The sequence below is a fragment of the Helicoverpa armigera genome, chromosome 30 (assembly GCF_030705265.1).
Source record: "Helicoverpa armigera isolate CAAS_96S chromosome 30, ASM3070526v1, whole genome shotgun sequence".
NCBI lineage: Eukaryota > Metazoa > Arthropoda > Insecta > Lepidoptera > Noctuidae > Helicoverpa > Helicoverpa armigera.
In genome coordinates, this window is record NC_087149.1 from 2,214,140 (window position 1) to 2,242,137 (window position 27,998).

At 35.0% G+C, this 27,998-nt stretch overlaps 3 protein-coding genes across 5 annotated transcripts in view; 2 read left to right on the forward strand and 1 right to left on the reverse strand.

The window, feature by feature from the left end:
* The window catches only part of LOC110383324 (uncharacterized), a 58,320-nt gene extending 57,320 nt beyond the window's left edge, over positions 1 to 1,000 (forward strand). The window contains exon 60 of the mRNA XM_064042803.1: positions 248 to 1,000. Within this exon, the coding sequence (XP_063898873.1) occupies positions 248 to 325 (78 nt within the window). The 3' untranslated portion in view covers positions 326 to 1,000. The remainder of the gene's footprint in view (positions 1 to 247) is intronic.
* LOC110375749 (ferritin light chain) lies at positions 715 to 12,479 on the reverse strand. 3 transcript variants are annotated; one of them, XM_064043025.1, is made up of 6 exons: positions 12,457 to 12,479; positions 6,893 to 7,019; positions 6,170 to 6,184; positions 3,071 to 3,304; positions 1,829 to 2,010; positions 715 to 1,435 (listed from the first exon to the last, which is right to left on the reverse strand). In XM_064043025.1, the coding sequence occupies exons 2-6, from the start codon at positions 7,005 to 7,007 to the stop codon at positions 1,271 to 1,273; spliced, it is 711 nt and encodes a 236-aa protein (XP_063899095.1). In that variant the 5' UTR covers positions 7,008 to 7,019; positions 12,457 to 12,479; the 3' UTR covers positions 715 to 1,270. The 3 variants fall into 3 exon arrangements, with proteins under 3 accessions (XP_063899095.1, XP_063899094.1, XP_049704236.2); XM_064043024.1 differs by lacking the exon at positions 12,457 to 12,479 and adding an exon at positions 11,060 to 11,291; XM_049848279.2 differs by lacking the exons at positions 6,170 to 6,184; positions 12,457 to 12,479 and adding an exon at positions 11,060 to 11,291.
* LOC110375764 (ferritin heavy chain) lies at positions 11,850 to 27,998 on the forward strand. Its single transcript, XM_049848282.2, has 5 exons — positions 11,850 to 12,189; positions 23,026 to 23,168; positions 25,415 to 25,549; positions 26,599 to 26,733; positions 27,379 to 27,998. The coding sequence occupies exons 1-5, from the start codon at positions 12,123 to 12,125 to the stop codon at positions 27,532 to 27,534; spliced, it is 636 nt and encodes a 211-aa protein (XP_049704239.1). The 5' UTR covers positions 11,850 to 12,122; the 3' UTR covers positions 27,535 to 27,998.

The following is a 27,998-nucleotide window of genomic DNA, read 5'->3' on the forward strand; positions in this document are numbered from 1 at the left end:
GTGACTATGAAAGATTCGAACTCTTTAATTTTTTTTTTGCAAATTGTACTATTTTTGAACAACTGAAACTTACTTTACATTTTTAAATGGATATACATACAAACCATTTTCTATTTTTTTTTACCATTTCAACTAAATGTGTTGTATTCGATTAGACTGGCAACCCATTCTTATATAGTTTGTCTTTTAGTTTTAAGGCTAGGCAGAAGATGAATTTTAAAACCTAAAATTGTATGTATTCTTACAGGTATCCTGTCTTCTACAGCATTGTACAGACCCAAGAATTTTATCAATCACACCGTCGAACTGGGAACCGTGGTTATAATCAAGTGTACAGCTACTGATATGAATGATTAATATCTTACTATTTTTTTACTACATACGTAATTATGTACTCATTGTTTATTCTTTCAATAAAAGTTATTGCTTTCTTTCAATAAAGTTGTTTTATATATTGCCAAAATATATGGCCGCCAATTGTTAAATTAAGGCTTCTTCAAGTAACTTTTGGTTCAAATGCTTGGATGTAAGTTTAAAAACACGCTAGTCATGTATTGTCATCAGAACTCGGAGCGTGTGCAAAATTTCATTCTAATCGAAGACCGGGAAGTGGGTCAAATTAAGATTCCAAGATTTTCTTACATACATAATATAAGCGTGTTTAAAAAAAACCAATATGGTGGTGCAGTTCCAAGATAATAAATAAGACAAATATGTATTTAAATCAAAAGTTTTATTGGAAATTAACTGGATACATCTACATATTGTTTATACAATATTATATCGCTTATAATATAAATGGGGTTAACTTAATTGGAAATATAATCACAATATAACAGCCTAATTTTGTACAAAGTTTAATAAAAAAAAAACTGATATTTTTTAATTAATTTTGTTCTTGAAGTAAAAAAATATGCTTCACTCTAAAAAGCGATTCAAAATGGCGTCTAATGGCTGACATTTTTAAGTTATACAGCCTAATCAAGATGACAGATTTTTTTGCATAAATATTACAAAAAAATAACTATTTGTGATAATCTTTGTCCTACAGTTAACTTTAAAAGACAAATAAGATATTAATACCACATTAATTTTTAACCGAATCTTCCACTATTGTGATAAGATTGTAAATCTATTGAAAACATTTGACAGATTGACATAAGATGATGTCTGTCAAAACGCCTATTTTTCCAAAGATGTTTTTCTACAATAAAAGAGTGAAACAGAAGCTATAATTTTAATTACATAACTATATATTTTTGCTGTATATTTAAGCAGTTTTCTGCAGATATTCGTCGAAGAGGTACAAGGCCAGAGACAAGTCTTGTCCGTGGTTAGCGGTGATGAATTTCTTAAGGTCTGTGGTGTGGCCGGCGAGTTCCCTGATCTTCTTGGACTGGTCCTCAATGAATTCCTCTTCGAGGTATTGGGCAACCTGTGATACACGTTTATAGTTATAAAAAATATTTAGAAGATTTTGCAGGTTATATTGGGTTATTATTAGGGACAGTCAAGACGATCAATTAAATTGCGCAACATTAATATTGTGCAATAACAATTCACTCGCTAAAAATAAGCACATCTTATCAGTTTATTCATTGGCCATACGCAAAAGTTATGATATATTTAGAAAAGACCATAACTTTTGCTTTACAACTGATTAAACCTGCAGCTCAAAGACTGTGTTCTTTTAAATTAGTTCTCGTAAATTTTCTAAAAAAATACACATTCTATTAAACTTTTAGAAGAAAAATCTAGTCACAATGAATTTCCTAAAATATTACACATTCTACTTAACTTTTTAAATAACAAAAAATCTAAAACCCACCTCAGGATCATGCAAATGCTGGCTGTTCCTCGTAGCCTCCCTGTGGATATAGAAGGCGCGTTCAGCGATCTCCTTCTGTGTGTCCAGAGCCTTGGCCAGAGCTTCGAGCTCGTGCAGTTCAACCGTGTAGTTCTTACGGTCTACCTTCATTGTGCTGCGCTGGTCAAAGTTCATTGTGTCACCTGGGTGATAAGACCAGGTTAAAAACTTGCAAACTGACTTGAATAATATACCTTCCTTCTAAGTCTGGCAAATACTATTTAAGCGGTAAAAACCGCATCAAAATCGGCTTATCTAATATATGTACATGCGTACAGGTCAAACCAAGAAACTCCTTTTTTTGAAGTCGGCTAAAACATCCTTATGTGTTATAATTCCCGCCAAACTTAATGGCGACTAAGACTCAGACTCCACCAGATCCGATTTTTTTTAATATCCCATGGGTATTTTATTGAAATGTATGGATATTTTTTTGGAAATATTAGTTTTTAATCGTTTTCATACTAAACCAATTGCGATAAAATTCGAAACAGAAGTAGATCGAACTTGGGTAGAAAATGTGTCAATTTTTGTCTTGAAAACTCAGACAAAATGCAGAAACAATGTTTTTTTTGTGGGATGACTTCAGGAAAAACCTGATAACCACAAACTTGGACAGCGTCAGGAGGATGATGATTTATATCGGGTGTGTCGTTCACAATCACATTAAATCATATCGCATATACTTTATGATATTCTATGGCGAATTGTAAAAAAAATATCTTAATCCATTCAGTGGTTTAACCACAGGAGTCATTTTTCGTTTTTATAATTTACAACATCATGTGTAAAGCAGAGATAAAGTTAGGAGTATCGTATGTTTTGATCAGTTGACAGCTGTCAGTTTTCAAGGGAGAATTTCAGTTGTTTGTAATGAATGACTTTTATATGGTGTTCTAATTTTTGCACATTTTTATTCCATTTACTTTGTTTGAAAAAATCATTTTTTTATTTTTACGTATTTTTCTTTTATCTTTGTGTTAATCGACATATATTAACCAGTATAGTAACGCATTTCATTTAATGTGATTATGAACGACACACCCGATATAAACTAGCTGTTTCCCGCGGTTTCAACCGCGTCCCGTGAGAACTACAGAGAAAACATTTCTCAAATCGGATCAGTAGTTTCGGAGCCTTTAATACAAACAAAAAATGTTTCATCTATTATATTAGTATAGATAATATAGAAGATCAACTTACCCCTCAGCGTAACATGCTTGATGATATCAATAGTCTTGCCCCAAGCTTCATCAGACAGCTTCTTAAACAGCTTGCTAAACCCAATACGGTTGGTCTGATAGTTGTTAAAATACGCAGCCGAGAGCAGATATTCGTAAGAACGTTCTAGATGTAAGTTGGCGTAGGCTTGCAATTCTGTTGCCACGTTGCCATGACGACCGTATTCGCCGTAGACTGCGTTACACCTTGGGAGCGCTGTTTTGAGATTTTAGGTTATGTTAGAGGCAGGTTAGATGAGCAATTTTGTTGCGCAATATTACGTATTGTTCAATATTGACTAGTAGAATATCGAGTGTAGCGGGGATTCAAATATAAAATGTTTATTTATTTTTATATTTGAATTTCCCGCTTCCAGTCGAAGCATATTATTATTGAAGATAACGTAATGATTTCTTGCGACATTTTTTCATTGTAATATTGCGCAATTTAATTGAACGTCTAGGAAGAGCCTTAGAGAAGCACAAATTCTGACTTTTTTCAATATTCTTTACGATGCAGCAAAACTGTTTTTTGGAAAGAATTAACGCTTCTCAACCCATTAGTTTTTTTTATTTAAAAGTTAACATACTTAACGGAAGATATGTCAAAAACTAAACATTGTAGTAACTAAACACAATACGCGTTCGTGTTTACTTTGAAAATTGAGCATAAAAAATCATGTTTTAAGAAAACTGACGTTTACTTTGTCGTTGAATTTGGACCTAAAACTATAACTGATTTATCATCCGTTAAATATGCTTTCACTCTGAAGATTGAAACAATAAAAAATCTACATATAGAGAGTGCTATGTGCAGTGCACTACAAAAGTAGAAATAGTTTCAAGCATTCTATTATTTTCCTTTGTATAATTCTCGCAAAACACAATAATTGTCCGCAATTAATGTGATGTTTCATAAGTGCCTTCAAAGGCCTATTTGAAATAAAAACAATTTGATTTGAACTAAATTCATCACACAAGTCCGCGCATTTGTCCATATCCAACCATGGACCATGACAAAAAGTTTGGCGAGAACCATACTTTAATAAGTTAACGCTAGAATTTCACGAATTATTTAAAGTGGGTAAACGAAGTAAATTGTAAAAACAAGTGACAGACTAACATTAATTTATAGATGAAATTAGTTATTTTAAGTTTATGTTAATTTGCAAATGATCAATAATCTTTCTTTTGGACTCATTTTGGACTTTATAATCGACGTTGTATCTTATTATCTTCGCATAAATTGTAGCGTCAACTTTGTATATTAGTTATATAGGTTAAAATATTTATATATATATTTATTTATATACATATGTAATTAAATGGTTATATAAACAGTTATATATTACATATAGAATATGTGAGCCACATATAGATGACCTCAGATAATGCAAGTGTGTATGAAGACATGAAAACATGATACCACCTTTTATGGGCAGTCGTGTAAATAATCTTTATTTTTATATGCATATATATTTGTGTAAAGGCGTGTAAATAGATCTTTATCATATGTACTTTTTTAAAGGAATGTCTATTTGTAGTACGTACTACTCTTGTATTTTTTTTCCGAGTTTTGGGGAAGACGTTAATAGAACGAAAAAGCGATACTGCACTTGTTCTGTCTATTGATTTATAAGTTTGTGGTAAGAAAATAAACATAATAATACAGTGGTAGATAGTAGGAAATATCTAAAGTTATATACGGAAAATGCTTTATTAAGTATCCAAAAAAAGAAAAAAGTTAGAGAAAAATAATTATTTAAAAAGGGGTTAACAACGTATCCTTGAAAACACGGGAGAAACCGTGGGAAGCAAGCTAGTCTTAAATTATATTAAAACCACTCTACACCTTGCTATATTAATAGAAAATAAGTAAAATATACAGTGTGAGTCTTTAAAAAGTCACACACAAAATAATATTCAGTTTTTTTTTTTCAAAAATTTTGCTCGCTTTTATGTTCCCGATAATTTACTAAATGATCTGTTACAACGTAACAAACTTCATACTCATAAAATGAAAATTGGAGAAAAATTGCCTTCCTAGAAAAAAAAATGTTTTTTTTTTGTTGTAAAAATTCTGTTTTTTTTTTTGTTTGACTCACAGGAAAAATATGAAGAATTTGACTGTTGACTTTTGAATCGAATAATTTTTATCGAAAACAAATTAAAGAATTTTATAAAGACTCACACTTTAATAGGTATATTTCTAATTATAAAGCGGTGTGCAAAAACTACATTGTTATACAAAGTGCAGTAATTATAATATATTACTTACTGATTTCTGCAAGATCAAAGAGCAAACATTAATTTATTTCATTAATTATCGCAATAATATTTATATTAATGACGTTAATTGACTGTAGGTATGTTACCCATGATTTTGGCCCGAAATAAACGTCACTTTTTTTTTATTAAGGCGCTCCCCAGACATGCAATTAAATTGCGAAATATTACATAGAATGATTAGCTATCTTGTATGCCTCAATTCTGCTAATTTAATAATGTGTAAATTGGATATCAATTGAATCTCAATAGCCGTTGACCTTAGCGAGCATTCTACTGCTAATATAAGAGCAAAAGTTTTCTAATGACATTCCATTGGTTTGCCATTGGTCTACAGGTAGTCTGCTCTACAATCGTAAATCAATTGCAGACAATATGATTCATTTAATTGTAATATTTCACAATGTTATTGTATGTCTAGGAGCTAAACTAGGAAAAATTCTCTCTATTCAAATGTGTCTCCAAATATTAGAAAATTTTATATTGAGTGACGTTTAAATTAAGAGTAATGATATACCGGCTAGTGTTTTAAAACCACGAAAAAAAATTGAATATCTATATGCAAGATTTTAAATAAAACTGAAATGAAAAATCTGAAATGATAAGGTACATGTATGTCTTTCAAACACATTGAAAAATTCATTCGCAAATAGGCAGAGGTTTGAAAATATAAAAAAATATGGAACTATGGAGCATAAATGATTTAATTTTGAATTCTATTATATTTAATATGAATTCCCCATTAGTATGAAATGAATCATACGCTGTTAAATACGCCCCGTTTTTTTTTACTTACAATTCCTTCTAAACTCTGAAAGAAATATAAAAAGAAAATATATGTACATATACTATTTATATAGAATAAGAATATAATCATGCTCAAGAAATAAATAGAAAGATAAAAAGAAAATAGACTAAATAATATTAATAAAAATAGAAATATATGTTGTAAAAAATATAACAAAGCCGGTATATCAAAATGTAATATCACAGATTACATAAGCATTAGATATTCTACAAATTGAAAATGACTATTAATCATAAATCTTATTTAAAAAAAGTGTACTAAACACATGAATTAATTAATTTACCTTCAGAAAATATCTAGAATTATTCCGAATACATAGGCATTTGCAATTTATGGACCTACCTAATATGCATTCACAATATAAAATAAATCGTGTAGAATTTCCATTGTTTATGTTATTTGTGACCATTTTTGAACACATCAATTTATATATTTTTTAAATCTATACACCTATTACAGAATCATCGGCACGAATCTTGAGCGCTAACCTTCACCTGCACAGAAGTGATTTATTAGCAAAGAACCAATCCCGAGTGACGGCTATGACGCGATGCACTGCGGGCCAATCACCGCTTTATCCCGCCCCCGCGCCTCACTTCATACCACCAAAGTGACCCAATAAATTACTTTTGCGCAGGTGAAGGTCAGCGCTCAAGATTCGTGCTGATGATTATACTATACTATATTTTTGTAACAATGAGTTAGTCTTACCGAGGCTGTTGGAAGCCTGAGCGCAGTCCACGGAGACGTCCTGATAGCAGGTGTCAGCTGCTGAGGCACTGGCGATGGCCAGGAGGCAGGTGGCTGCTAGGATGATCAGCTTCATGATGCTGGAGTTCTGGAGGAACCAGAGGTAAGAATTAGTAAGGCAAAGACTGCGTGGGCACCAAATTAAATATAACAATTAGGAACTTCAATTTATTTTCTTTGATACTAAGATGAAAATATTATAAATGTAGTCAATGTTGATATGTTTTTGTTATAAAGTTCATAATATCATCCGACGTAACTACAAAAAGTTTAAAGTAACATCAAAACAAAAGTCACTGCAATGTATTCTCGTATTGTATCCAAACTAATATTATAAATGCGAAAGTAACTCCGTCTGTCTGTCTGTCTGTCGGTCTGTCTGTCTGTCTTTTCTTCACGCCTAAACTACTGAACCGATTTGTGTGAAATTTGGTACAGACATAGTTTGAAACTTGAGAAAGGACATAGGATAGTTTTTATTACAAAAAAATAAATAAAAATAAAATTATTCCGGACATATAGCGCCATCTATTGGTCAAATCAAAAATTTGCTGGTAGTCACTATTCCACGCGAACGAAGTTGCGGGCAAAAGCTAGTTCTTATATAAGTAATAACTGTTTAAATAAAAAAAATATATACTACTCATATCATCTCCCTAAAACCTAAATGAGTAATTTAAAATTATGATCATATATTTTAAACTAGCTTTTGCCAGCGGTTTCACCCGCATCCCGTGGGAACCTCTGCTCGAACCGCACCTCTGTAGCCTATAGCCTTCCTCGATAAATGAGCTATCTAACACCGAAAGAATTGTTCAAATCGGACCAGTAGTTTCTGAGATTAGCGCGTTCAAATAAACAAACAAACTCTTCAGCTTTATAATATTAGTATAGATGAAATAATCAATTCAGCAGTTTTTCTAATCATTCAGAGCCTTGATGGTACAAACTAACAAAAAAAGTTGTCCCTCTATCATATTTAGTATAGAAATACAGATTAGTACAGATCATAATATCTTGACAAACACTGATAAGGTACAACAAAGAAAAAGTTTTGAACTATCATTGAGATTAATAGACTACTTTGTACTTGTGGACTTTGAACTATTGAACATTCTATGTTGAAAGAAATGATGATTTATTACGCTATCCTTACTAATATAATATAGAGAAACCATTTCTTTGCTAGTACCCTAATGGCTCCGAAACTATTGAACGAATTTGAAAAAATCTTTCACTGTTGTAAAGCTACACTCTTCCCGAGTAACATAGGCTATATTTTATACGGATTCACACAGTAGTTCCTGGGATGAGGATGAAAAAGCGGGAATATAACTAGTAGCTATTCATAATAGACAACTGTATAAAAGTGTTGAAATCATTTTTGATAGTCACATAAACAAAGAAATAATGAATTCTGGAATAAAATCTAAACATAATGACCAGCTGTCATTGATGTCAATTGTCAATTAAAATTATTATTGCTTACACAACATTGATGGATTACTTTAGCTATCTCAAGATCTATACATATAATAAAATGATAGGAAAGTCAAAACTGTACATTGAATATTTTTTTAAAAGAATACTTGGGGGGTGATCCATAATCGATTCTGAACCCAAATATGTAGTTTTTAGAATTTTTGTCTGTATGTCTGTTTGTCTGTATGTTTGTCCCGGATAAACTCAAAAAGTACTGCATGAATTTAAATCAAATTTTGCATGACTATTACCTGGGGGCCGGTTCAACACATAGGCTATATATTATCACGCTATCACCTACGGGGGCTGAGCAATGAACGATTAAATGCACGAGAATGCAGACGAAGTCACGGGCAACAGCTAGTTATAAATATAATCATATTATGTAAAATATTGTCTATATCTACAAGTTTTTTATCAAAATATGTTTCAATAATCTTAATAACATGTAATTTAATAAATCAAAGCTAATAACTATAGATTGTTGATAAAGTAATTTTTATCATGTAATAAGAAGCAATATAAACATTATTAAAAGATTAAAGAATTACAATTTGATTAATGTTCAATAACAATCATAAAAATCATTGATAAAAAGTATCCAATACAAATATGCAGTGTAACTGGGTTGAGGAGGTCAGATAGGCAGTCGCTCCTTGTAAAACACTGGTACTCAGCTGCATCCGGTTAGACTGGAAGCCGACCCCAACATAGTTGGGAAAAGGCTTGGTAGTTGACAAATAGGTCTACACACAGAGTAGAAAATAAAATTTACAAAAAAAACTACTTTGATTGCTAAAGTTAATATGTATACCTAAAACCTTGCCTCAATTGTGACAAATATTATGCTGAATACCGCATCAGCTAAACGCGAGTTAATCAGAAAGACATAAATACAGATCAAATTAAAAAATTCGGTTGAAAGGAGCTTTTACAAAATACGCCTACCCACAGACACGAACATTGTTTTTTTTTAAGTAGGGTAAATATGCCAAATGTCGGCCTCCCCCCAAACTTCGGCCGTCTGTACATTTTCAGCTTGCATTAATTCAAAAGGTAATTAAGTGTTAGTTTTGCTCCTCGAATTGCAACCTTGGTTTATACTCTATACGTACAAATCGTTACTATCCGATTCTGTCACTTACTCTTCTCATACTGAGCGTCAGTTGCGATTGCGCCGTTGAAACATCAAATTCGCACGTAAAGTAGCTTACTCGAAGTGAATACTCACATTTTGGGGATTGATATTAGAACGATAAAACATTTATTTATTTTTGTTTTAAGCTTGATTATCACTAATGGGTTATTTTTACTATATTTTAAGATAGTTTTTTCAGCGTTTTGCGTATATTTTTCAAGGAAAAATAGGAGGCCGCCATTAGGACAACAGTTTTGACTTAAAACCGGAGTCTCGGCCGTGGCCGACTTAAAGCAAATGCAGTCTATTTTATAAATTCCTATTGTACTAATTCCGTTGGCTTAACAAGAGAATTTGCAAAGCTTATAGGAAAATAGATCTATTTTACGTTTAATAGCCAAATAACGGCCGGGGTTATATTAGTTGAATCTCGAGAAATAAAGTACAAGAAATAGGGGCCGACATTAGAATCGTAAATAATCGTAATGTCGACCAGCCTCGAACTCAAGCGCCACTATACAGGCTGATGAAAAAATACTTTCTCAAAATACTTTCTCAAAATTTCATTTTCTCAAAATGAAATAATTTATTTATTATAATTCATTATGTCGTAAAGGAGTTAAGTTTAAATGTAGGAGTTGACAGTTTTGTAGGCATGTTTATGGTAGCTTTATAGTTTGGGACTTGCTATCTATTAAACCGTTCTTATTAGCTTAAAAAATATAAATGGTTGGTCGTGAAAACGACTTTTTTTGTTTAGGGGAAACAAAAAAATATTTTACTATAAATTAAACAAATACGATTACAAATGTATACTTAGTATTATATTATAATTCTGCTAAAATAAATCATGTTGATAATATTTGTCACTGCCTTAATTTAAAACAGCCTGTACCCGGCCGACATTTGGAAAAAACGCGACCGACCTTGAGCCGTGAATGGCCGACTTTAGGGTTTTTCTGTTCTCGACGCATCTAAGCCTTATTACTTTTTTCTTTACGTAGAAATATCAATCTTATGCCTATAAACACGACATAGATTAATCAAACTATCCAAAACCGCATCAGAAACTATCTTTCGTTGGAAACTGACGGTGCTATAGCGAACCGCAATCAGAAAATCGCTAAGGGGGCCGACATTTGGCGTATTTACCCTATATTAGGCACTATTTCCTTTTGCGTTGTTCCGTTTCGCGTTGACTTTGTTATTTTGATACAAAGTGACAAAGGCGTATGCAGATGTACATAAAATGGTATAATTACGCATTTATTTATTCTCTGCATTAATTTCTCGGTTTATTGTTGTTAACTTTTACACTAAACACGTAAATAATAGACAAAGGACAAATTGACAGCGGAAAAACAATGTTTTTAAAATTAGAACTTCTGAATTCCGAATCAATTTCAAAACATTAAAAAATTAAACAATTGAAATAATAACAGCTTATTTACAGGAATATTTGTAGAAACACAATCAAATTAAGTCGTAAATACGTAGAAGGGACTCACCAAAATATTGTAAAGCGATTAAAACTTGAATAAAATCTGCAACGAAGAAGATTGTTCCGTCGAAAGTGCCTTTACACACACTGGCGCAGAAGGCGACTTCAGACAGTGACTATTAAACTGATAAAACTCCGTTCGACGGAGAGCACACGTAATTATAAAATTTATACAAACGCAATACGATTGGTAGCGAACGACAAAATGATAATAGAATTGAAAATTTCACGTCTGTCACGTGAAGTTGGCTGCACTTCAACTTGGGGTGGCTGTGTTCAGATATTAAATTACCCGATTATTGCGTTTTGTGATCAAGAACTTTACTAAAAACTCTATTATAACTTCTCAATACTTAAGTTAAACTATAAACTTTATTTTAAAATGAAACTGGAGTCAATATTATGTAATTATCAATAAGGTACTAATCCTCATAATTTTCCGTTACAATGGTAAATTTACAGTACTGGTATCATTATTTCCCCGCCCCTCTCAACGCTATCCCCCCGCAACCAAAACCCTTGAATGACGTAGTATCCCTGTCATGACTGTCATCCGGAGAATGTTGAGGTTTTGAGTTTCAAGAGATTTCACCTTATTTCACATTTTCCTACTATCCAAACAAAATAGACATCATATAATGCCTTAAAAGGACATATTAAATTATTTAGTAGCCAAAACTATTGAAAAAAACCCGGTCTTGGTAGCAAAAACTCATATTTAGGTCGGAAAATATTCCACGGGCCGACTGGGAACACGAAACCTCTACAAGGATTTTTTGTTGTGCAACGGTCGAGTGGTATCTTGCGTCTCGCTCTATCGTGTCATTCTCCAAGCACTTGTCAACACGAGATGGTTCTGTTATCGCTGCGCAGTTCATTATTTTCATATAATCAGAGGAACCAACGTGAATAGTACTTGTTTTCCAATTTTGTTGCGTTCTGATAAGTCGCCTTCTGCGCCAGTGTGTGTAAAGGCTAGACTTTCGCGAGTACTCGTACGTTACGGAACTGCTTGTCATAACATAATTTGTCAAAGTATCTGTGATTTTAATTGTAACAAAAATTAAAAAATGAAGGCCATCCTCCTTGCTGTCGTCGGACTCCTGGCTGTATGCCTCCCTGCTTCTGCTACACAATGTAAGTTGAATTTTTCTTTGTTTGTGGTGTTTACAGGAACGGCGTAGGTTGTTCTAAATTTAAAAACTCGGTACTACGACGGGATTGCATGCTCGAATATTTTTCTTTGTCCGGTTTATAGAAATTACATCATTATATCCGATAATTCAACAAATAAAATATATAAAAACAACTCTCCATAACCTCAGTTACGTCACACAAGGCAAATTTTATATAAATAAACCAAATTAAACGCAATTTTCTTTGTTAAAAGTTATAGTCACTTACCCACAGTCCGAAAAAGTAATTTCACTGTTTTTCTAACTAACGCCACCTAGGTTTGCATAAGTAAACTGTAATGATGGAACCAAAGGTCATATGGTATACAAAATAACAAATACATACTTTAGTTATTCAGTGATAACGGAATTAACCTCTGGGTTACAATAGTCAGCCAATCATGATTGAAAACTTTCATTGCAATGATTTCCTAGATCTTTGAAGGCAGTTTCCACAGATCCCAATATCATATCTATCCATTCTTTTGTTTATTAGAGATAGGTGGTCCAGCGAATGTCCAAATTCTTTCTCTATTAGCAGGTCAATACAGCGATAGAATATTTTTATTGGCTGCAAACATGACTGGAAATAATTTTATTCTAATATGTACTACTAAATTAAACATTTATATGAAGAACATCCCTTTTTTTAACATTTGAAAAGCAATAGAAAACTTGTTTTGTTTTTCATTACATAACCTCATTTTAAATTTGTTTTTGTTTTTATTCTTATTTAAAAAATAAATACTAGCCTAGACAGCCTGTCTATAGATATAACCTTGGAGGAAGGATATGCATCTCTTGGGCACACTCCCAGTTGACGAGCAATGGATATGGATATTTTTATGTTTTTAAGTAGATTTTTTGTAGTAGGATAGTTTTGTTAATATTTATGGAGCTGTCTATATATGTATATAGCTATTATAAGTGTGATAATTTAAATATTTACCCGTATTTGCACAGCAGTTCTCAATAACGCAAGTGCACTTAAATTACATAGGATATATCCGTAAACTTCAAACAGAACTAGATCATACTGTGATCAATAAGAGAGCTATATAAAGCTTCTAATTGTAAACAAGCAATGATTCTGCTAATTTATCAAAGTTGCTTTATCTGTATGCCAATTAATTGATATCATTTCCTAGCAAAGATAATCTTATGTATGGTGGCCTGTATTTATTTTATTTATCGTTGTATTCTAATACTAGTCATATTCCCGTGATATCTCTCGCTTCCCATGGGTTCTAATGCCCGTTCCGGGATAAAATATAGGCTATGTTACTCGGGAATAGGGCTGCCATCCGTCCGGGTTTCCCCGGATTTGTCCTCGTTTTTAGGCCGTCCGGGGGACGTCCGGGCGGGGTTTCAAGAAGTGTCCGGGGAAAACCCGGACATTTTTCTTACGAGTTGAATTACAATCGACACACAGACTGCAGAAGTCGAAGTGTCTCAAAACTCAAAAATTTCGCGCTCGCTTCGCTCGCGGCTTCCTTTCTTGACACTGTCTCTTTTTACGTTTAGCTACTTTAATATCCCAATATACAAAAAATGTTGCGCTCGCTTCGCTCGCGGCTTCTTCACTTTGCGGATTTTTTTTATTATACAAGTTTAGGTGCTTTAGTGCCTAATCACCATCAAGTAACCTATCAAAAAGGTAGCACCGTTTTAAGTCCTATTACTAACAAGAAGCTAACTCCTAGTTTCCATATGAGCTTTCTTATTTATGACCTTCGAAATATTAAGTCATAATCTTTTAATACTAGGTACCTACTACTTGAGCTAGATATTGGCCCTGACGTTACATGTAAGGAAGCACCTCATTGAATTTAAGTATATAATATCTAGTAATATTAAAAACTAGGTCTTGTTTTGTTAAAAAAAAATTCGAACTCGTCCGGGGTAAAAATGCGATTTACGTCAAATGTCCGGGTTTTTTTTAATATTTGTCCGGGTTTCGCGAAATTCGAAATGGCAGCCCTACTCGGGAAGAGTATCTATCAACAATGAAAGAAATTTGATAGATTGAGGTAGGTTAATGTGCTGTTGTTGGTACTTGATACCAAATAAGTATCTATTTTTCAGTAGTTTGGGAGCCTAAATATACAAAATACTTTACAATATTAGTATAAATTATAATAATTACGAGAGAAAATTGACCACCTCGATGGCGCTATGGACACCATGCCGGCCTGCTGAACGGTCGACATTTGTGTGATGAGCATGCTTGTTGGCCGTGGTCTGGGTGTCATAATACGTATTTATGAATATGTAAATATGTAGCTATATGTAATTTATCAGTTGTGTTGGCACCCATAACACATGTTAATCAATAACTTAGCATAGGGCTAACCAACCGTGTGTGAAAAGGTGTCTCGGCATCATATTGATTAATTCTGGGCATATGTCTAATCAATTGCTGATATCTCAAGTTTAGTACATACAATGCTTAAGTTCACAAAGAGATGCCAAGTCATTGTCTATGACTAACAGCTCGTGTAACAAAACAATGACAATATGTACTCATTAATCTTTATATAAAATGTGTATGGGTAGACTTTGAACTTTGGAAGTGGAGATGAAGTGACTTCAAAATTGAGTGTGAATTGACTTCTAACTTCGAGTTTGAATTCTAAAGTTATTTAGGTATTCTACTGACATTTAGGTAATATTATTCAAGTAGATATTTGTAGGTTATTGAAAAAGTTAATTTAAATCGATTCCACATAGGCCCTGGTACATAAAAGACTTACGACGGAACACGACGGTTTTTAGTCAGTATGAGTCTGATACTCCCTTACCGCTGCTAACCCACAGCGGAAGGGGTCATTTGATGATTTTTGACGTCATTAAAAAAAGGTATTAAGATTACCTTTAATCAAGTAGGTACCTAGTTAATTGCAAAATATTATTATAATAATACCCTTTAACTCATCTTATAAATATCCATGCATTAAATTAACATACCAAGCAAAATAAGTAAATAGGTATTCAAAAAAACCGTGCAATTATTGTGTAATAATAAATACACATGCCTACCTACTTACACATTATTTCGTCATGACAATCTATGTCATTGTTTATTTCCGTTCATTCAAAAATAGTGACTACTTCAATGAAAACCAATAAACATTGTAGGTATGTAACTAAAAAATTATCATATTGGTACCTAGACCTATATAGAATGTACAAATCATTGCATTTACCTATTAAGTATAGCTGTTTTCCCGCGGTTTCACGCGTGAATAGTGTAGCTTCCCAACAGTGAAAGAATTTATCATATCGGTTCGAGACTCCGAAACAACTTGCCTTTAACATAAACAAAAAATGTTTCCTCTATTAAAATATAAGTGTGATAGACTCATTTTGTTTTCCTTAATTTTTTTTGCTCAGTAAAAACTGTAGGTTACAAAAGGGGGCGTATTTCCGTCATTCTTTGTTTGTCAACATTGAAAAAGTTAGTTCCTATAAATTCAATTGCACGAATAATCTAGTTCTTGCAGACATAGAAAAACTACATTGTCTACATATAAATAAAATCTATGAATTGCATAGTGCACACCGCTCCATATAACTTTACCTCTCCGAAGTTGGCAACTAGTGACTGTACGGATTTCACGATCAAACTATATGACAATAAATAAGTTAATTGGCTGACTTCAGAGTAGAACTGTCAATCGTACTTTACATAATTATAGAACCAAAGATAATATAAGGACAGTCAACTTCAGGTCAGTGGTAACAGTTTTATAGGAAAATTGTACTTATTACTATTGAGTTAAGGTGCATGACAGTTACCACTGATGTGTGGTCTACCGTACTATTGAAATTTTCACTATTATTGTGTAAAAAATATTCCCTAGGCTTGAATGAGTCACCTCAATAAGGTCGCATCATTGATCCGAATGTGTGACAATAACGTTCAACATATGACACCTCTTTGTTGCCTTTAGGTAGATATGACGCATTGCGAGATTGTTCCAAAAAGTTTCCATAGCTCTGGCTAACAATGGCTTCCAAAAACATGGGTAGGCTTAGGATTGGTAGTTTCTTTAGAAGGTTTCTGCTTCCTCTCCTTCTCCATCCATCTACATTCACACTTAGCACAAACTTTGTTGAATGCGCGTCATCTTGCTCCTTCTTTTAAGACTCACGTTTTCTACTCCGTTTTTTTTCGGATTTTCGAGCCCGATATAATTGCATACTGACACGCTTCTATCTAACCGTCTAATCTTATGCCTGAATTAACTCCAAAACTCAGAAAAAATAATCCTGAGCATACATATTTACACTTTCATAATAAATGCCGTTTGTCTCCATAGATACTCACAGCTCTTAGAAACTACAGCTCAGTAACAGTCAACAGATCGATCAATCAAGGTTAATCTATGACTGCCGCGGGCTATCCACTTATAGCTGACAATCTATCTATTTATATTCTGAAAGAAGAACTCTTAGCTAACTGTGGATTACAGATTGAATTTTGACATTAGCTTCATATAAATTATGTCAGACCACGAAAAAGCACGGTTATTAAAATTTCTATTAAGTCAAAGCCACGCTGATCGCAAAACACTGGTGCTCAATTGTGTCCGGTTAGACTGAAAGCCGACCCCAACATAGTTGAAGAGTAGGGAAAAGACTAGCCTAATGTTGTTGCATAAACAATACAATTTATATAAGTTGACAATAGTTTTGTAAAACTGACATTTGAAGATAATAACGTCAATACAAGTGTCTGACAGTCGCTCTTCAGACCAATTTCCAGAAAAACGCAACGAATAAAGAAACTTAAGTTTTATTTCTTATCGTTTCTTTGATATCAGCATGTTTAACAATACAATAAAGTTATTAGGGTAATTATGACATAAATACAGTAATGTTTTAGTTTTATTTTATTGGTGTTTACACAGAAATTCGTGGTTATGTAGTCATAAGTTCACGACCCTTGGTTTGAATATTCAAGGCTGGCAGTTACTAATATGTTTGCAAAAACGTAATTCATTGATCAATTTGTTTAATTTAGTCTAGGTTAAAAATTATGTAAAATTACAGAATGCAACGAGTAAATCATCATCTGAAATCTTTAGTAACTAATATTATAAAGCTGTTAAGAGTTTGTTTCTTTAACGCGACCTACGAGACACTGGTGGAACCAAAGATGTAAATTAGTTGCTAAATTAATCTCAAAAGGTACACTCCAAATTAATATTTATCAAGTTTTCATAGTAAAATTGCTTGAAAAAGAACCTAATTTGACTATTCTTCTAGTTGAGTGCCAGAGTTTTGTCAAATCAGTGTTTGACGTAGAATTGTTCTTTTGCTAGAACCCAGTGGAAGGGCATAAATAATAGAGTGAAGTAGTTCCCTCGAGATGCGTGCGAAACTGCAGGAAACAGCTAGTTATGTGTAATTCTCAAATGTATCGTCAGCTTAGGCCGTTGGATTAGCCCGCGTGCGTTATATTATACGTCCCCTCTGTCAATTGATTAATTATAAAATACTTACGATACAAAATGACGACGAGTCTATAAAAATTACTCTCTATGGAAAACTAGCCGTTTTCCCGCGTCTTTCAAACGCTGGGAACTTCTGCCCGTACCGGGATAAAATATAACCTATGTTACTCGGGAAGAGTGTAGCTTTCCAACAGTGAATTTTACAAATCGGTTCTTTAGCTTCGGAGGTTTTAGGGTACAAACAAAACATTCCTCTTTATTTTTATAAGTATAGATTTGAGAAAATCCAAGAATGGGGCAATAACATTTATTTATTTAATAGCTCATGTACACAGAATACAGACAAGAAGAAAAATATAACACATAGTACATACATAGGCACAGCTTATTTCAAAAGAAATCTCTTCCAGCAGGCTCGATAATTTCAAAACAGGTGATCGAAGTTAAGGCACCTATCATTTTGATAGTGTCAAGAAAAAAATTCTGGAATGATCTTAAAATTGCAAAGTCATTCTTATAATGCAGTTTTTTTTAAACGATGTAACTAAAGCGGATATCGTATAACCTTCGTTTAAGTGGATAATTTCAAATTTTTTAACACTATCTTCTCACGTAAATTTTCAAGTATTTCCTGAAGATTATTGAACTTTCATCTCAAGTTTATAAATACCTAACATCTTGAAAATATCCGTGACTAAATTATCTCGAAACAAAAGAAAAATTCGTTTCCATCTCGACATTTCCCAATCTAGTAATCTCATATCTATCTAATCTGTGGTTAGACATATCGGGCATAGACAATGGCGATGCTTACAAAAGAGTATTGATATTTCATCAGATATTTTATCGGACATGTCAATGACTTTCGAGATGTTTTCTCTGGTATTTTGAAAGCTAAGATTTATCTCATCATCGTCATCATATGCTTAGAGTTTTTCCCAACTATGTTGGGGTCGGCTTCCAGTCTAACCAGATGCAGCCGAGTGCCAGTGTTTTACAAGGAGCGACTGCCTATCATACCTCCTCATCCCAGTCACCCGGGCAACCCCAAACCACTATGTAAGACAGATTGTCAGACTTTCTGGCTTTCTGACTACCCGTAACGACTGCCATAGATGTTCAAATGACAGCCGGGACCTACAATTTAATGTGCCCTCCGAAACACAGTCATTGGTGTCCAAGATATACTTAGAAAGTACATACAAACTTAGAAAAGTTGCATTGATGCTTGCCCAACCTGGAGTAGACCCCACACTCAAACTTGAGAGATTTGTTCTTTACCCACTTGGCCACCACGACTTTTTTTACCAAAAATATCGATCGAGCGCTGAAAATGTTAAATGACGTGATTACATCCTTTTTAATGAAACTCTTTTCGGTACATAACAGCTGCCTTCTATTTCTCTCTATTATGTAAATACCTACTTAAACTAGATACATAGTTGAAGCACTTAATCTTAGAATCAGCTCTCAAGTGTCATACGTGAAGACCTGCGAGTGCCAGATAACATTGGACGTGTGTAGAGACACACAGCTACTTATCTAGAATAGATTAGATTAATATAAATAGCTACACTTTACAACTATGCAGTTAGGTCAAAGTAGGTACTTAGGTTTGTCTATGATTTCTTAGGACAACAGGAATACTGATCTTTTGTCAAGTGTCCCACATGTGGCGACTGCCTGTCTGACCTCCTCAACCCTGACTGGGTAACCCGATACACCTTGTTAGATCTGGTTGTCAGACTTCCTGGCTTCTGGACTACCCGTAACGACTGCCAAGGATGTTCAATGACAGCCGGGACTTATAGTTTAACGTGCCATCCGAAACACAGTCAATGGTGTCCAAGATATACATACTTAGAAAGTACGTACAAACTTAGAAAAGCTGACGAGGAAAAAACTCTAAATTATAAATATAAACTTCCCCGTCCCAATGTAATTGATTCAGTTATTTCTAAATGACTGTATAAAACATCTCGCATAGGGAAGTACCGTACTTAATTATCTATAAGGAAAACCATTAACAAAAATAAATAATTCCTTTGTTAGAAAATATACTCTAATACTAAATTATGTTTTATTTATAATACATTCAGGCATTCCCTATTCCTTCACTCTCATAGCCCGATGGGACGGCAATCCGACATGTAAGTGCTCTCCGATACACGGGTGAATCAATCACCAACTTCTGAACTACGGGCTGCTTATTGAAAGTTTCTTAAAACCCACGAAGCATACCTACAAACACACATACAGGTCAAACTAAGAACCTTCATTTTTTTTTAAATCGGTTATAATACTTGTGGACCATACAATTAGATACTTAGGTACACAGTTGGAACACAAAACATAAAGATATGTCAATGTAGACTGCACTTATCATAAAGCAAATACTCATACTCTATTACCCTATTTGTCACAGTCAGATATCATTAACTACTGGTTTTAAACTTAATTGGTTTATTGTTTTATGATTAACAGTTACTGTGACTAATTCTTATTGTACCTAATAAAAAAAAACTTTGTTTAATTTGAAAAAAAGACTAAAGCTTGAGTTGACAATGTTGAATGCCAGTGCCAAATAGGCATATCTTTCTTTTGTTTACTCTTATTTCTATCTAAAACCCGCGTCCCGTGGCTGCGGGATTGTTCGAAAGAGTTACCGCGGCCCTGGTACATGAAAGGCCTACGACGGAACACGACGGTTTTTGGTCAGTAAGAGTCTGACACTCCCTCACCGCTGCTAACCCACAACGGGAGGGGTCATTTGATGATTTTTGACGTCGTAAAAAAAAAAAGACCCGCGTTCCGTAGGAACTACCGACCGTACCAGGATAAAATATAGCCTATTTTACTCGGGAAGAGTGGCTTTCCAACAGTGAAATAATTTTTCAAATCGGTCCAATAGCATCGGAGCCTTTAGGGTACAAACAAAGAAAAAAAAAAACTCTTTATTATATTAGTATTATAGTTTTATAAAGTCTTGCTTTAAGTTAACAGCTTTAGACATATTTGATGTTTCCTTGTCAGTATTTATTTAAGGTATAACAATTATCTATTTGTTTAAATAAACAATTAAATGTAGTTTACATTGTCTTGAGTTTGTGTTTAAAAATAAACAGAAATACAGTTTGTCATTCACGCTTGAAACATTGCCAGATTATTTCTTTGACTGTCGAAAGTTCTAGCTTAGTATGGTTTGTTCTGCTCGTAATTATTTGCCCATCGTCTGTCCATGCAACTTTTCTAAGTTTGTATGTACTTTCTAAGTATATCTTAGACACCAATGACTGTGTTTCGGATGGCACGTTAAACTGTAGGTCCCGGCTGTCATTGAACATCCTTGACAGTCGTTACGGGTAGTCAGAAGCCAGTAAGTCTGACACCAATCTAATCAAGGGGTATTGGGTTGCCCGGGTAACTCGGTTGAGGAAGTCAGATAGGCAGTCGCTTCTTGTAAAGCACTGGTACTCAGCTGCACCCGGTTAGACTGGAACCCGACCCCAACATAGTTGGGAAAAAGGCTCAGATAATGATGTCCATCCAGCCTTTTACCCACAAGGCCACCACTAAGTCATTGGTGTCCAAAATATGCTTAGAAAGTACATACAAACTTAGAAAAGTTGCATTGGTACTTGTCTGAATTAGAACCGAACACACTCATACTTGAGAGGTTGGTTCCTTACCCACCAGACCACCAATATTTTTTAGAACATAACATCTTTCTTTAAAATTCGATTCCTTACTTTTTACTTGGTTATAAAAACTGCCTCAGTACCCACGTAACAATAAGCGTCGTTTAGTTTTTTGAAAAAATAAATCTTTACCTACTTTTTTTGCACGGCAGTAGTAACATAAAGCTTTGCTGTTGTTTTTTATGCGACAACAAAAATTAACGTCTTGCTTGAAATGAACCACGGTGTATCTATACTAATATTATAAAGCTGAAGAGTTTGTTTGTTTGAACGCGCTAATCTCAGGAACTACTGGTCCGATTTGAAAAATTCTTTCAGTGTTAGATAGCCTATTTATCGAGGAAGGCTATAGGCTACTTTTTATCCGGGTTCGTGCAGAGGTTTCCACGGGATGCGGGTGAAACCGCTGGCAGAAGCTAGTTATTTATAAGTCCGTGAGTTGAACATAGATATAAATTAAATATAGTCACGTCTATATAAAGGGAATCCGACCTCAACCTACTTAATAACTTCTAAGATATCGTCATCATCAAAAACAGCAATACCTATTTACTTTACAAAATAAAATGCCTTAAAAATGTTTGAAATCAAGAAACGTATCAACCTTCGCTTGAACAATTTGATGACAAAGGAATCTTCAATGTTGTGCCTTTGTTTAATAAATAAAGGTGACCTACTTATATTGCAAGTTCATTACTTTGATGTAAATCGAAATGTAATCGAAAAAAGGTGAAGGAAAACATCTTGAGGAAACCTGGACTATATATGTAGTCTGAAATCAGCAACCCGCATTGAGCAAGCGTGGTGATTAATGCTCAATCCTTCTCCGTGTGAGAGGAGGCCGCAGCCCAGCAGTGGGACGATAGAAAGGCTGTAACAGTAACAGTAAATCGAAAGGATCCAAATTTAGGTTTATTTTGTTTGTAGTGGAACTTTTAGTAAATAAATTGTTTACTGCGTATATAGTCAATAAAATTAAGACTTGCCAAGATACTTACGCCAACCATAGTGTCCTATCCTATTGCCGAATGAACTTTTTTAAATTCAAATTCAGCTAACCACGAAGAGATAATAAATGCGGTCTTTTAACAAATAAAATAACTGTAGGAGTTCCCGATAAAATCTTACTCAAACAAACAAGTTACGAGCCTCTACAGCAAATAAACAGTCATTTCGCAGAAGATAAAATTCTCGTTACCACGATATGTTACTATAAAAAGGGATGGAATAGTATAAGTCGGACTCGCTTATGGAGTATTTTGTACCATTGTCTATTTATAAAACGCTAATTCCTTGTCACAATAAATCGAGGCTCGGATGTAGTACTACTCTCATGCATGCATATGCTGCATATGAATACCTTACCATCTTCATCATCATCATCTCAGCCATAGAACATATGGAGAAATCCGAGATAAAATATTTGAATTTGAATAGGACGTCCACTGCTGAACATAGGCCACCCCCTTAGATCTCCACAGATACCTGTTGGAGGCGACCTGCATCCAGCGTCTTCTGGCGACCTTTACAAGATCGTCTGTCCACTTTGTTGGTGGACGTACTACGCTACGCTTACTAGTCCGTGGTCTCCAGCTTTTTTATGTACTTCACTTTAGTAATAAACTATTTATTTGTCCCCAGGTCACGTGAACCCAGTAAACATCCCAAAGGAGTGGGTGACGATGGTCCGCAACTGTCGCATGTCCATGAGGCAGCAAATACAGATGGAGGTCGCTGCCTCGCTGCAGTACCTCGCCATGGGCGCTCATTTCTCTAGGGATGTTGTGAGTATTGCTAACTTATTGGCTATGGGCTTCCAGTTTAACAGGATGCAGCTGAGTACCAGTGTGCCCCACGTGGAGCCACTACCTGTCTAACTTCTTCAAAGTCAAAGTATTTATTTGCACGTGAATTATTACAGTAGGTTCATACCACCCAAAACAAAAATGTGAAAGACTGCCAAGTTCGATAATATGGGAACGCTTCGCTTATAAAAGAAGTGAGATCTAAATAAGTACCAAGTTCCATACACATACCTCAGTTAAAAAAAGTTACTTTTTAATGATGCTACTTGGCAAGTTTTCACACACCTTGTTATAAACCTACTAAATGCAATGAATCAAGTATTTAATTTTCTATTAAAACTTGCCAAGTAACATCATTAAAAAGTAACTATTTTTAACTGAGGTATGTGTATGGAACTTGGTACTTATTCAGATCTCACTTCTTTTATAAGCGAAGTCGTGGAAGTCGTGGTGGCCTAGTGGGCAAAGAACCAACCTCTCGAGTATGAGGGCGCGGGTTCGATTCCAGGTCAGGCAAGTACCAATGCAACTTTTCTAAGTTTGTATGTACTTTCTAAGTATATCTTAGACACCAATGACTGTGTTTCGGATGGCACGTTAAACTGTAGGTCCCGGCTGTCATTGAACATCCTTGGCAGTCGTTACGGGTAGTCAGAAGCCAGTAAGTCTGACACCAGTCTAACCAAGGGGTATTGGGTTGCCCGGGTAACTGGGTTGGGGAGGTCAGGCAGGGCAGTCGCTCCTTGTAAAGCACTGGTACTCAGCTACATCCGGTTAGACTGGAAGCCGACCCCAACATAGTTTGGGAAAAAGGCTCGGAGGATGATGACTTCTTTTATAAGCGAAGCGTTCCCATATTATCGAACTTGGCAGTCTTTCACATTTTTGTTTTGGGTGGGATTTCATTTATTTTTGTAAGGTTGTTTATTTTATTTTTTTCATATGACTAAGTTAGTTAAGGAAATGACTCATTTATACTATCTTTCAGATTTTTTTAATATGCACGCTTCTTACAAAGAAATGAACTAGATTTACCAACTGACTGACATGACATGTTATCATATATTATGTTTGTGGATCAAAGTTACACATTCGTTATTTTCGAAAGTGACTCACACTTGGCCGTTTTCAGATTTTTACTTTACTTTGACTAAATACAAACCTTTGTAACGAATTTCAGATCGGTACGACCATTCGAAGATATATTATATAAATATAGATAAATTTAGTTCGTTTTAGTTCCTTAGGGGTATAAAACACCTTCATTATTTTAAAACCGACTCACACTTGACCATTTTCAGATTTTTCCCTTTACCTTGACATAAAGACCTACCTCCATGCCAAATTTCAAGTCAATACGACCATTGGAAGTGGTCTAGGTTTTTGATGAGTGAGTCAGTCAGTCAGTCAATCAGTCAGTGAGTGTATAGTAAAAATAGAGATTTTCTGACGTCAATATCTCAAGACCTACAATAGGTATATTAATGAAATTTTGTATTTTAGATAAGTGAGGGGGTCTCAACAGATACTTGAAATTTGATAAGCGTAAATAAAATAGATTTTGAGTTATAGGGTGTTCGAATTTGGCCCGAAATGGTTCGTGTAATATAACCCACGGCCGGTGTGTCGCTTTTTTTGCTCGAACTTGGCGGACACACTGCCGTGTGTCTAGATTCTCCAACCCATTTACCCCGGACAACCCAACTGTTGGTTCGGTGAGACTGGTTGTCAGACTTACAGGCTTCTGACTACCCGTAACGACTGCAAAAGATGTTCAAATGTTTACCATAATGTCCTGGAATCGAAGCCACATTTGAGAACACACACATACTTGAGAAGTTGGTTCTTTACCCACTAGGCCACCACGACTTTCAACACAGACACATAAGTATAATAAACCAAACTTATTATAAAATTCAGCAGAAGCATTTCTGAGATTCACATACACACTCATTTAATATTTTTACATGCTGTGCTGTTTGTCTGTCTTGTTCCTCAAAAAAATAAATAATGTTTTGGCTCCTCTCTTATTCACTCATTTGTTTTACTTTTAGGCTAAAGTTTGTGGTCTTTTTAACCCCCGACGCAAAAACGACGGAGTGTTATATGTTTGACTTGTGTGTGTGTGTGTGTAAATGTGTATGTGGCATCGTAGCTCCCAAACGAAAGATCTAATTTTAATACGTTTTTTTTACCCATTTCTAACTCAACCACTCCCTCCCCAGGTAAACCGCCCCGGCTTCGCTCAGATGTTCTTCGACGCTGCTTCAGAAGAACGTGAACACGCGATGAAGCTCATTGAGTACCTTCTGATGAGAGGAGAACTGACCTCTGATGTTACCACCCTGCTGCAAGTTAGGGTGAGTTTGCAAGAAGGGAAGGATTATTTTTAGAGTAAAAGCACAGATTACTATAATAGTTACTACGGTATAGTTATCGGCATGAATCTTGAGCTCCGACCTACATCTGCGCTGAAGTGATTTATTAGCAAAGAACCAATCCCGAGTGACGGCTATGACGCGATGCACTGCGGGCCAATCACCGCTTTAGCCCGCCCCCGCGCCTCACGAATACCACAAAAGGGACCCAATAAATTACTTCTGCGTAGGTGAAGGTCAGGGCTCAAGATTCGTGCCGATAACTATAAAAGGTAGAATAGGGCTTTTGGTTATGGTATCAACCCAACTGGATGAACAGATTGGTTCTCGGCTGAAAATCTTTTGTAGATTCATGATTAGCTAGTTTTTACATCCTGTTTTATCTGTGTTCCGCAATCAGATAAAAACCTACCTATAACTTATTCTGGGTCTGTCCTATAAATACAATATTCATTGCAATTTGTTCAGTCGTTTTCCTATGATACTAAACAGTTCTTGACGATATTGTAAATGCGAAAGTAACTCTTGCTTTCACACCAAAACTACTAAACCTATTCCTACTACTAACCAATATTATTTACACGAATATCTATACTGAGAAAAAGAAAGACATATAATACTTTTTATCCAGGAGAGTGCGTTTATTCCCTCATACACGGGAGGATTCAGCTAGTATCAGCATAAAATGTATAACCACTAAACCACACAGTCAATCAACCACACTGTGTTATATATATAACTTGCTTATTTACACAATTAATAAATCTGTAGAGAAGTCATTTTTGTACATTGAATATTAATTGTGAAAAAGGAAACAGCCAGCTAGAATAACCAACAGAACCCATTTCTAGCATTTTTGGAATTCTTTTATAATCATCGGCAAGGATATTGAGCCCTGACCTTCACCTGCTTAGAAGTGATTTATTGGTTTATTGCCATAAGTGTACAGTGCGCAAAGCGATCCCCACTCTTCCGCTGAGAGCTCATTATCTGTGTCCATAACTATAATAAATAAATAACCATCTCTCCAGGCCCCCGAACGCAAGACCTGGGAAGGCGGAGTAGAAGCCCTGGAGCACGCGCTGCGCATGGAGAGCGAGGTCACCAAGAGCATCAGGAACGTCATCAAGTCCTGTGAAGATGACTCCGAGTTCAATGATTACCATGTAAGTAGTTCTAGAACTTTCCAGGCCTTCTCCCATCCGGTTTTAAACGCATGCAGCTGAGTACCAGTGTGCCACATGTAGCGACTGCCTGTCTGATCTCCTCAACCCAGTTGCTGAGGGAAGGTTCATATCTGATAGAACATGCGTCGCGTAACTTCAGAACAGACTGGCTGTCGGACTTCCTGGCTTTTGACTATACATAGCGGCCGTAGCCATTGTTAAAGATGTTCAAGTGACAGCCGGGACCCAACAATTTGACGCCTTCTAAAACACTGTTCAACTCGTCATGACAAGTCTGACTGTGGTCCCCTTTTGTTTGATGGGACATCGTCAAATAGCTCCTCCTCTGACACTCCTTACTAAACCCATCATGTTCCTTCTTAAGCCCTTTATGCCGCATTTCCGGCAGAAAAATTATCACCTTACGAGTTGATTTACTAATAAATAACATGAAAACAGGAAACATTTTTTTTGTTTTGTAAACTACCGAACCGATTTGAAAAAATCTTTCACCGTCGAAAAGCTACACTCTTCCCGAGTAACATAGGCTATATTTTAACCTGGTACGGGCAGTAGTTCCCCCGGGAAGCGGGTGAAACCGCGGGAAAACGACTGGTTTACTAATATTTTTGTATCTATTCACAGCTGGTTGACTACCTAACTGGAGACTTCTTGGAAGAACAATACAAGGGTCAACGCGACATCGCCGGCAAGGCCTCCACCCTCAAAAAGCTCATGGACCGCCACGGTGCTCTCGGAGAGTTCATCTTCGACAAGAAACTTATTGGCATCGACATCTAAGTCAATCGCCACCATGTAGTTTAAAAACTATCAATAAAACCTTCTTATTGTAACCTATTTTTTTAATCTGTTGCCATTTGTTAAAAAAAAGTTTTGAGTCGCTGTTTAGAATGTTCGAAAATCAAAATACGTATTGTTCTTTTCTTAATTTGCAAACAAAATGGCGTTTACTATACTTATTTTTGTAATAAAAATTCACAAATTAGCCAACCCCCGTAGGTATTATTGTACAAAATATTAGTTTAAGAATAATTTCTGTATTTAAAATCATGTACTCCACTTTAGATTGTATGCAGTCAATTATAGGCTTATTTTTGTCGTCTGGTAACACTGTACGGCAAAACGCGATTTCTTATTCCTATTGCAACACTTTTTTCCATCAAAAAGTGCTTATTGAACAAAAATATGGCTGTTTATAATTTTGTTTAATTATTTCGTAAAATAAAGTTGATCCATACATTAAA